The sequence below is a fragment of the Bos mutus genome, chromosome 2 (assembly GCF_027580195.1).
Source record: "Bos mutus isolate GX-2022 chromosome 2, NWIPB_WYAK_1.1, whole genome shotgun sequence".
In the NCBI taxonomy this organism is placed as follows: domain Eukaryota; kingdom Metazoa; phylum Chordata; class Mammalia; order Artiodactyla; family Bovidae; genus Bos; species Bos mutus.
Window position 1 is genome coordinate 64,179,039 of NC_091618.1, and position 12,930 is coordinate 64,191,968.

General features: G+C 37.7%; 1 protein-coding gene across 7 annotated transcripts in view; it reads right to left on the bottom strand.

Moving 5' to 3' along the window:
- PTPN4 (protein tyrosine phosphatase non-receptor type 4) overlaps positions 1-12,930 on the bottom strand; it is a 190,592-nt gene that overhangs the window by 58,921 nt on the left and 118,741 nt on the right. For all 7 annotated transcript variants that reach the window (XM_070389259.1, XM_070389265.1, XM_070389270.1 and 4 more), the window contains 2 exons: positions 12,348-12,520; positions 2,831-2,899 (listed from right to left, as the gene is read on the bottom strand). In XM_070389259.1, the coding sequence (XP_070245360.1) occupies positions 2,831-2,899; positions 12,348-12,520 (242 nt within the window). The remainder of the gene's footprint in view (positions 1-2,830; positions 2,900-12,347; positions 12,521-12,930) is intronic.

Below are 12,930 nucleotides of genomic sequence, written 5' to 3' on the forward strand. Positions count from 1 at the left end.
TATCTATTAGGGTAGATAACTTAAGTGTTCTTACTTTCTTTTCTCCTTTCTGAATAACCAAAACACTAACATGACACTAAGATTTATATTTAATAGAGAAATAGACAATATTTCCACCAATAAATCTAAAAATAAAAGCAAAAAAAAAATTTCAAAACTTCTTTGAACAAATGCCAAAATGAATTATATCATTCCAATTCAAGTTAAACTTATCACAGCAAAATGCCTATAGCCCTGACCAGCTAAATCTTTCCTATCAAGGCATTTTTCACCAACAATTTTCCAGTTGGGTAGATTATTCATACACAAATCAGGATGAAGGTAAATCAGGAAAGAAGAAAAAAAAAATTAAGTAAATTTTATTATTCGAACACACAAAAATCATGTTTTAATGATTTTATTTTGTTTCAAATGTCCTTACTCAAAGGCACTTGTAATATTATTTATTTTTACAAGCATTCCAGGAATACTGCTGGCACAGCCTCAGATTAAGTAATGACTCCTGACTCTGGAGGCAGATAAGTGGCAGAACAAAGGGAAGAATCTTAGAGTTAAAGCTACAGATTAGGCTAAAAGGACTTAGCTGTTTAAGATTTACTGACATAAATGACTGCAGATTTTTCAACACTGAAGAAAATTCCTATGATACGCTGCAGAAAAACAAGCAAGAAAAAGCATGAAACAATTTTTGAAACAAATATAGACATACATAGAAACATCTCGGTGAGTGTATATATGGTAAAATTTTGAACAGTAAACACTGTTTTGGGGTCAAATTTTTTCTTTACATTATTTGACATTGTTGGAACTTTGGAAAAAACTGAACTATCATTTATATGAGTAGAAAAAAATAAAGCAATTTATACTTTTAGAGGAAAGAAAAAAGAAACAAAAAACTTTTTACTCTAGAAACACAAAGCAGGGAGGTCTTTTGGATAAAGACTAAGAAGAAAATTAAAGTCAAAAACAAAATTGCCTAATTCTCATTTATTAAAACTCTCAGGCCTCCACTGGCAGCAGACTCTCAGCACAGGAACTCTTTAAAGAGCTGTGGCTACTACGGTGAATAAGACTGAGGAACTGCCATCCTCCTAGAGTTGACATCCTACTGCAGGAGACAGACAATAAATAGGATCATCGTTCACATCTGTGGCAGGGAAGGAATCAAACATTCACCTGTCTGATGCAGAACAGCAAAAACTACTGCAAAGAGGTTAAAAGTATGGTTAGAACCTAGGATACCTGGTTAGAATCTTGTCTGCATCCCTCACTATCTATATAACAATCTCAGGTATGTTGTTCAAACTTACTCAGTTTTCTCATTTGGATTAGATTTATTACAGTAATTCACTGAGTTTGAAAACTGTGAGTTAACATATAAAACCTGACTGGTACAGATAAGTACAAAATAAGTATTAGCCATTATGCAATTACCTGATCACCCTCTTTCCATTCACACCCCATACAGTGATCCTACCCCAGCAGCCAGGATAATCTTCCACCCTCCCCTATATTTTTATTTTGAATATTTCAAACATAAACAAAGTAGAAAGAAAAGTTTGATAAACTCCATGTACTCAGGACCCAGGTTTAGCAATCATCATCATGAGAATCTTGTTTTGCCTTTCCCACCAATTATTCTGAAGCAAATCCTAGAAACCATATATGATATTTGGAAATATTTCAGTTTATCACTCCAAAGCATGAGAATGCTACCATATTTTTTAAAAATATGTCAGTTTACATCCCTCCCACGCTCTCAGTCCCCGTGGCTCCTACTTAAGACTCCTAAGTCCTTACCATTCCCAGCACAGGGCCACAGAGACTCCAGCTGCCGCCTGCCACTTTGACCATTTCCTTGACTATGGCCTTGCACACTCTGGCCCATTATGGGCTCCAGCTTCACGGCCTTCCTTGCCACAGTCCTTTACCTACTGTAGGTCTCTGTGCACCAATTAGAGTTTAAACTTCATTAGACTCAAGATGTCTATCTTGTTCTTCACTGTATTTCCAGGGCCTGAAATAATGTTCAGCACAGTAGGTCTTCAATTTAATATTTGCTGCCACCAATCTGGTCATTCTCCCTCATCAGCTCTAATTATGTAATCATCTACTGGATAATACTGTTAGATTACTGCTCAGACATCTCAAACTAGACCTGTGCAGTTTAACTTTTCTATCACTATCCGTTTTCTCCTGTAACTCCTGTCCAATTTGCATCACTCCAATCTGGTAGTCTTTTCCAGATACTCCTGTCTCTCACATACCTCTACCAACTGGTCAAGGATTTGTGCTAGCTCTACCCACAAAGTAAATTCCTCAAATTTGTTCCCAATTAATCATTTCATTGCCAGTGTTTTAGTTCAGGCCTTGGCTATTTTCATTTGGATTACTGCCTAATTGGTCTCTGGGTATCCAGTCTTTACTTCCAAATCATTTTCTGTCCTTACTCATAAAACTATTCTCTAAACCACAAATCTGATCATGTCATCTCACTTTTAAAAACCAAATTGGTTATTTATAGATCTTAAAAAATGAAGATAACAAAACAGTACCCAAATAAAAAGCAACTTCTTAACAATATGATTTAAAGAAAGATGTAAATGGGCTGGATAATACATAAAATGAGTTATTATGTTTTTCAAAAGTGTTAACAAAAGGAAAAAAAAACTTCCAACAAAATGTAGCATTTTTTTCCTCAACATAATTTATTGTTTAACTAAAGACAGGATCATGTGGTAACTCTGTGATCATATGTGGGAAAAGAGTTTTCAGTAATTTTAATCTTGCTTTGAAAACAACTCAAGACACTGAATTAGATGTCACTTACCTTGCAAATACTCTGTCTTTATTTGCCTTTTCTTTGCCATACTGAACTGACTGAACTTCAGTTCGCCCACTGAAATATATAAAAATAATATATGTACATATATATATATGTACATATATATAAATATGTACAATAAGAAAACCTTAAAGAGAACCACAAGATAAAATGACAATACACAACATGATGAGATTACAATTACATGAGACGATATTTCTAGTGGAGAAAACAGAGCAGAGGTTAAAAAGAATGGACTATACTCCACTTCAATCTGGATGGATGAAACTTAATTACAGTTCTTCCATTAATGAACAAGGACTTGTTCCAAAGACACTGTTTTCAGGTACTCTTTCATTTGGAAGTTAGTGTGAAAGAAGTAATTTTGTGTGAGAGGAAACCCTCTCTGCTATGCCCTGGAAAGGCACTCCCTCTAGACTCAGAAATAGGCTGCTCTGTCCCAGCTCATATAAGCCCTGCCCTCACTCCCCAGTTCTGCGGTTTGGCTAGTGTCTTTACTACTACTACAACTGAAGTGACTTAGCACAGCACAACAGAGCACAATCAAGGGCCTGATACATGTGGACATCTTCAAAAACTAACTGCTCTTTCCCTGGGAAGCTTTTCTTCCTAATCTACTGATAATGATCATAGATATATCCTCAAATCTCTTCATGTCCAGATATAGGCAACTCCAGAAATTTTTATCAGAGAAGGAACAAAGGACAGAATGTGGTTGGGAGTTGGGTACTGTCTTGGAGCTGATCTGTCTCCAAGCACACCATTTATGTATGAGAATTTAGATTCCTCTGTGGTACTCCAATAGTTCATAGAAAATTTATTAAAAACTCGGTTCTCAGAAAACCCATTACCTGACATGTAACATACCTAAGTGAATAAACATAAATGTCTAGAATACCAAATAAAAAACCATTTACATATAGAAATTTAATATATACAAAAGCAGCCAAATACAGATTTCCAAAGCTAAGCAAGCAATTTTAAGATCATCTTCTACAGACAAGTATAGATAAATGTGAACAGAATGGCATGTTTGTTGAAGTTTTAATGGAAAAGTCAGAAAAATTATCATGATTTTAAAATTTAGATAAATTGATGTTTCTTGAGAAAATATATTTCCTCTAAGGATAAACTATACTTCCAACTGTGAACAAGGTAACAGATTTAGGTTCACTATTGCTTTGTATTTCCACACTAGAACAAGGACAATAATGCCCTGAATATTTTGGAACAGAGATAATAAGGGTATGTGTATGAGGAAGTTGATAGAGGAAGTACTAAATCCTCCGATATTCCAAATTCCATCCCTCAGTCTTCATAATATTTCAACATTTTAAGTATGACAATAGTTCTAGTATTCCTGTGTACATGCTACGTCCTAAGTCACTTCAGTAGTGTCTGACTTTTTGCAACCCTATGAACTGTAGCCCGCCAGGTTCCTTTGTCCATGGCATTCTCCAGGCAAGAATTCAGGAGTGGGTTGCCCATGCCCTGGTCCAGGGGATCTTCTAACCCTCAGATCAAACCTGCATCTCCTGTGACTCCTGAATTGCAGGCGAATTCTTTACCGCTGAAAACCGGGGAAGCCCCCCTAGTATTCCTAACCACTGCTTGTTATGAGGGAGGGAAAAAAGCATTTATCTAATGTGTATCCATTAGGCGTAGGACTGTGTCCAGACAAACATTTGTCCTGCTGCCATTCCTATATCATTTACAATACTATTAATCATTTAGGTGATTAAAGACATTTTGGATATGTCTTTTAAAGTTCTTAAGGACTAGAAAAATAAAACCTAACTTTTATAACTATAGACATACATGGTTTACTTATACACTCATTTAACTCCATGTTAACTGAGCTGCCAGAGGCCTCAATCCAGTCCTTCTCTGCTCAGCTCAGCTCTGCGGGAGGCTGGAGGTTCCTCTGCAAGCTGGCTTTCTGTTAGGTTCTGTTTTTTTCTGGTTGGAGACCAGAAAGTGGAGCAAGTCAGAAGCTGAGGACTGTCAAATGCTGGAGTTGCTGGGATAGAACACACAAAGAAACAGAACCCTGTGGATGGTGCCATCCGCAGTCAAAGCGGCACCTCCCTGACAGGTTCAGAAGCAACCTACAGTGCTCAACAGTGTAGCAGCAGGTCTAGATTTGTGGGCTCTATAGCCTATGAGTGACACAAGCTTCAAATCCTTAGGCATTACTCATTCTTCTTGTTTGCTTCTCCAAAAGCCCCCTTCCCTTTTGGATTTTTCAGTCTTTCTAACATCTGTGTAACCAGCTGCCATAATTGTTTTTATTTGAAAAATCAAAAAGGCTTTCTGTATTCCTGACTGATATGGTACTTTTCTGGTGAAGAGGATTCAAATGGGACACCACTACTCAAAAGGCTTAATTAACAAATTGAATTTCATAATAAAAATATATAAAGATTAAATTAAAATATGAGGGAGAAATTGTTTATATATCATATTATCCATAATATTATTCTATAAGGGTTATTATAATTAGAACACAGTGAAAAACTATACCATAATCTAAGAACAATAACTTCTGACAGTAAGATACTTGTCTTTAGAACAATGAGAAAATACCAGTTGGTGAAAGAATACAGGTTTATTTTACGTGATGCAAACAATATATATAAGCACAACAAAAAAGTAAACAGATTTAGCCACAGCCATACCCCTAAGAAATAAACCCCATTATAAGTAGGCAAAAATCATTCTGAAACTCTGTACATACATAGGAAAGGCTATAAATATGGACATAATGCTATTACAATGTCACTATGCTATATACGTCACAATAAAAATATTAAATGGATTTCCTTTGAATTAAAGGAAAGAAAAATGCTACCATTCATTATTTAAAAAAAAAAAAAAAAAGGAAAAGGAGAATAAAAAGGCCAGGGAAAAGCTTAAAAACTTAGCATATTAACATTTAATTGTTAATATGCATTCTCATAGTTCACTAGTCCCTGCTTTCTCTTGCCTTCTTAGTTTTATTATTGCTTGTACTTTGTCAAAGTTTACAACATATATTTTATGGGGGGTTTGCACTGGGTCTTCGTTGCTGCACATGGGCTTTCTCTAGCTGCGGTGAGCAGGGGCTATCTTCACTGTGGAGCACAGGCTGCTCAGTGTGGGGGTGTCTCTCATTGCGAAGCACAGGCTCTAGGCACATGCACTTACAGCATGGGGCCTCAGTAGCTGCGGCTCGTGGGCTCTGGAGCAAGGGTTCAGTAGCTGTGGTGTTTGGACTTTATTTGTTTGCATGTGGAATCTTCCTGGACCAGAAATAGAACCTGTGTCCTCTGCATTGGCAGGTGGATTCTTATCCACTGTACCACCAAGGAAGTTCATAATATTTTAATACTATGCTATAGTTTTAATTATCATAGTTGGTAAGGATTGGTTCCATATTTAAAGATTTTAATCTTTATTCTTAATTAGCTCATCAAGATTATTCTAGAGTCATTTTGATTTCTCTTGGATGACTTAAACTTACCATTAAAAAAAATTTTTTTTTCAAAATGAGGTCAGAGATGTTATATTCCCTGAGGTTTTGTATATGTGATAATGCCTATCTACTGGCCCTTGTTCTGAATGGGAACCTGGTTAAGTGTAATATTTTCTGCTTATTTTTTTCCTTTAAGACTTTGTAGACAAAGGGTGGCCCATAAGCTACATATAAACTTGAAGCAAGGTTTTATTTAGCATTTACAATGTTTAAAAATATTTAATCTAAAGTGATAAACTTCTAACAAGACTAATAAGGGATAATGACAAATTATCAATAACAAGAATGAGAGAAATGACAGTAGTAGATTCTAGAGATATTGAAAATATAATAGAGAAATATTGCAACTTTTATGCCAAAATACTAAAGAACTTAGACAAAACAAATTCCTTGAAAAAACATGAACTGTCAAAGCTCACCTAGGAAGAAAGAGAAAACCTGAACTGCTTCATTTGTGTTAAAGAAAAAAATGTGCTGTTCAAAAGCCTCCTGTATATCACACTTCTGCATTAGTAGAACAGAACAGGAAAATTCTATCAAATATTTAAAGGGAAATAATATTACTACAGAGACTCTTTTAGAAGACTGAAAATGAAGCAATACTTCCCAACTCATTCAATGACGCCAAAATTACCCTGACACTAAATCTGACAACAATATTACAAGAAAACTGAAGAGAAATATCCTTCATGGACATAGATGCAAACATTCTAAACTAAATGCAAGCAAACTGAATAAAATAATATATAAAAAGTATAACAGATCATAACTAAGTGGGGTTTCAGAAATGTAGGGTTACTTTACCACTTGAAAATTCAATCAATATAATTCAGCACATAAATAAAAAGAAAACCCATATGATCATTGTAATAGGTGAAGAAAAAGCTTTTGACAAAAATTAACATCTAATCCTAATAAAAACTTACCACAAATGAGAAATAGAGGAACTTCCTTAACATGCCTGATATACAGCATCTGTGAAAGCCCAAAACCAATAGCACACTTAAGAATGAAAGACTGAGTGTCCCCCACTAAGATAAGGAACAAGACATGATATCTGCTTTCACCACTTCTACTCAACACTATACTGGAGCTATCAGTAAAGAAAAAGAAATAAAAAAGATCACCACTACCCTGGCAGTCCAATGGTTAAGAATCCACCTGCCAATGCAGGGGACACCTATTCAATCACTGGTCCAGAAAGATCAAGATGGTGTGCCAAACTACTGAGCCCACATTCTAGAACCCACAAGTCACAACTACTGAGCCCATGTGCCACAACTACTGAAGCTTACATGCCCTAGAGCCTGAACTCTGCAACGAGAAGCCCGAACACAGAGAAAGCCTGCATGCAGCAATAAAGACCCAGCACAGCCAAAAATAAAACAAATAATTTGAAAAAAGATCAAACTGTAAAGGAAGAATTAAAACTGTCTTCATCCTCCAGGAAGAAAATCTGCTGGAAAAGAGTTTTTAAAAGCTCCTAGAAGACACAAGGTAAAGCAAAGTTTAAGAAAATCCAAGAGCAACATAAAAAAAAATTGCATTTCTAACTGTGATGAACAATCTGAAATTAAAACATAGTAAGACAACTTCTAATAGCATCAGCAACATGAAATAATTAAGGATACATTTGACAAAGATGTGAAAAAGCTATATACTGAAAACTACAAACAGAGGAATAAGATTTAAATAAAAAGATACCATGTTCCATGACTCAGAAAACTCAATACCATGTCAATTTTCCTGAAACTGATCTATAGTTTCAGCACAACTCCAATTAGATTTCCAGAAGTGTTTTTTGTAGAAACTGATCAGCTAATTCTAAAATTCAGATGGAAATGCAAACAACTTTTAAAAAGAACAAAGGTAGAAGACAAATACTACTGGATTTAAGACTGTTTATTTAACACCCATTTATTCTCTAGTTTTGCCAATATAGAGACACCCTCCTAGAAAAAGGCACTAAAATCCTTCCATTCACTTAAACACCCTGTGCTGAAAACACTGTGTTTCAAGGTTTTAACTATAAGACTCAAGTTCTCAACACTAATTCTTAAGTCTCATCTAGATTTCTCCCCATGGGTCCGGGGGAGATGATCAAAACACAGTGAAGAACATCTTAGGATTGTAGGCTCGGCTGGCCCAGAAGATTTTGCAGCTCCCTGACCACTTGGCTGGAGGATTTCAGGATTAGGACCCCAAATGGGCTGTGGCCACCAGCGGTGGAACACCACTGTCTTGGGTGCACCTGCCTGCCACCAACACGAATGGCACCCCAACTCCTCTTGTCCTCTTCACCACATATGCTGTGACCTGGAGTTTCTGGATTCCAGGCAATCTCTGTAAATACACCTGCTGCCTCAGCCCTGGTGACCCACACCAAGGGGGGAAAGACACACAGAACTGTTTTTCAACATAGCATCATTCCACACAAAATTATTTTCCTAAGCCTGCAGATTCTTTTTCATTGGAGGACATTCCCAAGGCTGTGAGTTTCTCCGACTCTGCGGCACCACTGTGAGAAGGCTGGCTGTGCGTGTCCAGTGCTGTGTGAGTTGGGCAAGCCCCTCTGGCTCCACGCTGGTGCACTCTCCTGAGAAGCTGAGGATGGGGCCCTGGACTCCGTAGCAGGACACCCATTTTGGGTGGGAAACTCAGGACCGCAGAGTACTTCTGTCCTGAAGTAACTCCTGGAGTGACAAAAGCCACATGCGCAGGACTACTCCACTGAGCAGCCGCACAGGACTGAGCTGGACCCACAGATGGGTCGTTGATGGCTGACCATTCTTGCCTATCTTCACAGGCTAAAAGTCACTGTCCTTCCTTTCCTGCCCATAACTGTACCTGCTGCTGTCACACATAAGGCAACCTCATGTTCTGGGACCAGCCAAGAACTGAGACCCTAGCAGGAGGCCCCTAGTTCATAGTAGACAAACTCCCCATTGAACAACTGCTACCTCATGGTGTTCTTGATGCTTCAGAATTGGAAAAGGATGGAGAGCACAGCAGTGTGCAGGCCCCTTACCCCACCCCCACGATACCCTGAGGGGCACCAGAACCTCGCCTCACTCAGCCCCCCAAGCACAGACGACCTCCGTGCCCATCTGTCCTATGGGCCCTGGGCGCACCTCCAGCCACAGGCACCGAAGACAGAGGTGCAGGTGCAGGGCTCAGTGCATAGCAGGCTGTGAGGCCACCCAGACCTGCCATGGTCCCCAACATCTCATCTGCTGGGAAAGCTGGACTAAGACTCACTATTTAAAAAAGAGTCCAGAAATATGTCCACACAAATATGGACTACACTGATTTTCAGCAAAGGTGCAAAGGCAATGCTGTGGAGAAAGAATAAGCTTTTCAACAAAAAAATGCTGGAACAACTGGATATCCATATACAAAAAGATAAACTTCAATCCATACTTCACATCATATACAAAAACTACTTTCAAATGGATCACAGACCTAAATATAAGAGTTTAAACTATAAAACTCAGAAAAAAACAGAGGAATAAATCTCTCGGACTGTGGGTTAGGCAAAGATTTCTTAAATATGACAAAAGAAAGATCTATGAAAGAAAAAACTGGTAAACTGAACTTACCAAACTTATATGCTTTTCAGAAAACTAGCCACATGAAAAGATACCAGGAGGCAGTGGTCTGAATGTGGTGGAACTGGAACTCTCACAAACACTGCTGGCAGGTGCATAAAATGATGCAAGTTCTTTGGAAAACGACCAACAGTTTCTTAGAAAGTTAAACACACATCTACTATATGATTTGGTCATTCCACTCCTAGGGAACTTAAAGCAAATGTCCATACACATCCTTCCATACTAATGTCCACAGCAGCTTTATACCTAACAGTCCAAGCCCGAAAGCAACAAAAAGAAATGAACTATCAATCCAGGCAACAAAATGGATCAATTTCAGAATAATTATGCTGAGAAAAAGAGTATATAATAAACACAGAATATTTTAAATGTGTGCTTCAATTTATATAAAATCCTAGAAAATGCAAACTGATATTTAGGTGCAGAAAACACAACAGTGGCTACACAGAGACAAAGAGAGGTGGGAGAAAGGGCGTTTCAGAAGAGTATGAGGAAAATCCCAGGGTGGATATACTTACTGTCTTAATTGTGGTGTGGGTTCATGGATGTACATACATTATATATTCCAAACAAAAAATTTTAAACTTTAAAAATGGTAGCTTATTGTATATCAATTATATCTTAATAAAGCTTTTAAAAATGTAAAATCTGCCAGGACTAGGTCCACATTCCCCCAGGGGCAAGAACAGCCTGAAGGGCAAGTGTTGCTCCCATGCGAACCAGTATTTTCTTCTTAAATTATATAGTTCTTAAGCTCATTTTTCAAAAAGAACTATTTAATTTACTATTTAGTACTTGAATTTCCATGATGAGAAATCTGCCTCCTTCTTTTTTGTTTTGTTTGGCTGCACCACGTGGCATGCAGCATCTTAGTTCCTCGACAAGGAATCGAACCTGTGCCTCCTGCAGTGGAAGCACAGAGCCTTAACCACTGGACCACCAGGGAAGTCCATTGAGCTTACTTTTTTTCAAATTAATATCCAGGTAGAAATTTCATCCTGTTTCAGGGATGATTTTCTCCCAAAGTGGTTTCCTTAACTATCTTTTGTATCTATAGTCATCATGATTAGATTTTGTTTTCTATGGTACAGTCAGGGTAAATTACTTGATTTTTCTTTTTTCACCTGAGTCTGGTTTAAATCTGGTTAAAGACTGGTTACTATGACCTATTAATATTTTTATTGCCTAAATGAAGTGGTGTGTATATATTTACTGTGTATATCATATTTTCAAGAAGAGAGGGAATAAAAAATGCCGCAAAAGTGTAGTTCTTGTATAACAAGCCTGGTGGTCTTTAGGTTAGGGATGCAGTTTATCGAGGGAACACCGTTATGGTCTGCACTGCTCTCTCATGGGGCTCTCGTCTGTCCCTACTAAGATTTAGCACCAATAGATAAGACTGTTTGATTTTTCCTTGACTGTCACAATTGTTGTCATGTTGCTGCTGCTGCTAAGTCGCTTCAGTCGTGTCCGACTCTGTGCAACCCCAGAGACGGCAGCCCACCAGGCTCCCCTGTCCCTGGGATTCTCCAGGCAACAACACTGGAGTGGGTTGCCATTTCCTTCTCCAATGCATGAAAGTGAAAGTCAAAGTGAAGTTGCTCAGTCGTGTCCGACTCTTAGCGACCCCATGGACTGCAGCCCACCAGGCTCCTTGGTCCATGGGATATTCCAGGCAAGAGTACTGGAGTGGGGTGCCATTGCCTTCTCCGAACTATTGTCATACTCACTATCTAAATCTAATTACCTTTAAATTTACAAGTACTAATACCTTACTTTTCCCAATACTGTTTTTAGGATGGTGACAGGGAATCAATTATAACATCAAGCCAGTTAAGAATGTTCTGTGCCTATTTTGTGATTACAATTTCCTTAATTCTAGTTAAGTGCTGATAATGAGTTTTTGGGCTATTTTTACTACTTATTTGGAAGAAGATGTATTTTTGATGGTATATCCTGTACTACACTACATGCTGTGTTTTGTTTTTTCTGATTACATATAGGGCAATTATAAATGCTTGAGGTTTATAAATCTTTTCTGGGCCACACCTGAATATTCTCCTCATGAAAAGGTTTTCTTGTAAATATTTAACAAAGATACAATGGAAATTATAACATGAGTAGGTTGTAAATAATATGGTTGATTCTTTAGAAAACAATGACCTGGAATTGTCAATGGAACAAGTTTCTTAAGTCTGTTTATATGTTGAGAACCTACAGAACTTTTTGCTGATATAAATTAAGGAGGCCACATTTCACGGAGATTTTGACCCAGTTGGCATGTATGAGTAAGAGATTCTCTAGTTCAATAAACTAGACCTTTATTTAAGGGGAGGAAAAATCAACAGTAAAGAATCAAAGCATAAGCAATACTTACCAGTACCGGAATTTTGAACCTAATGTAAAATAATGTGCAAAAAAATTCTTTTGAGGTGGAAGTGGTCTGTCCAAACGGAAGAATGTGTGATGTTCTACACACGCTTTCCACAAGTTTTTACATGCTCTGTAGTTCACCATGTTAAATCCCAATAATGTTTCTCTAGATTCATGCTGTAATAAATGACAAAAGGCAGAGAATATCATGAAAATGTCAGAATCTAATGCTCCATTTATTTTTTACAGATAAATAGTCTAGTCCTACAAACACTAATCCTTCTTGTGTCTTTTCTGCTTATCCAATCGAGAACCAGTAATATAAATAGGTGGCAAAATGTGGACCTTATTTGGCAATGTTACAAATCATAGGAACTTTTACTTTAGAGTACAGTTAGAAATAAATTTAGGGCTTCCCTTGTGGCTCAGCTAGTAAAGAATCCGCCTGCAATGCGAGAGACCTAGGTTCGATCCCTTGGGTTAGGAAGATCCCCTGGAGAAGGGAAAGGCTACCCACTCCAGTATTCTGGCCTGGAGAATTCCATGGACTGTAGAGTCCATGGGGTCGCAAAGAGTCGGACACAACT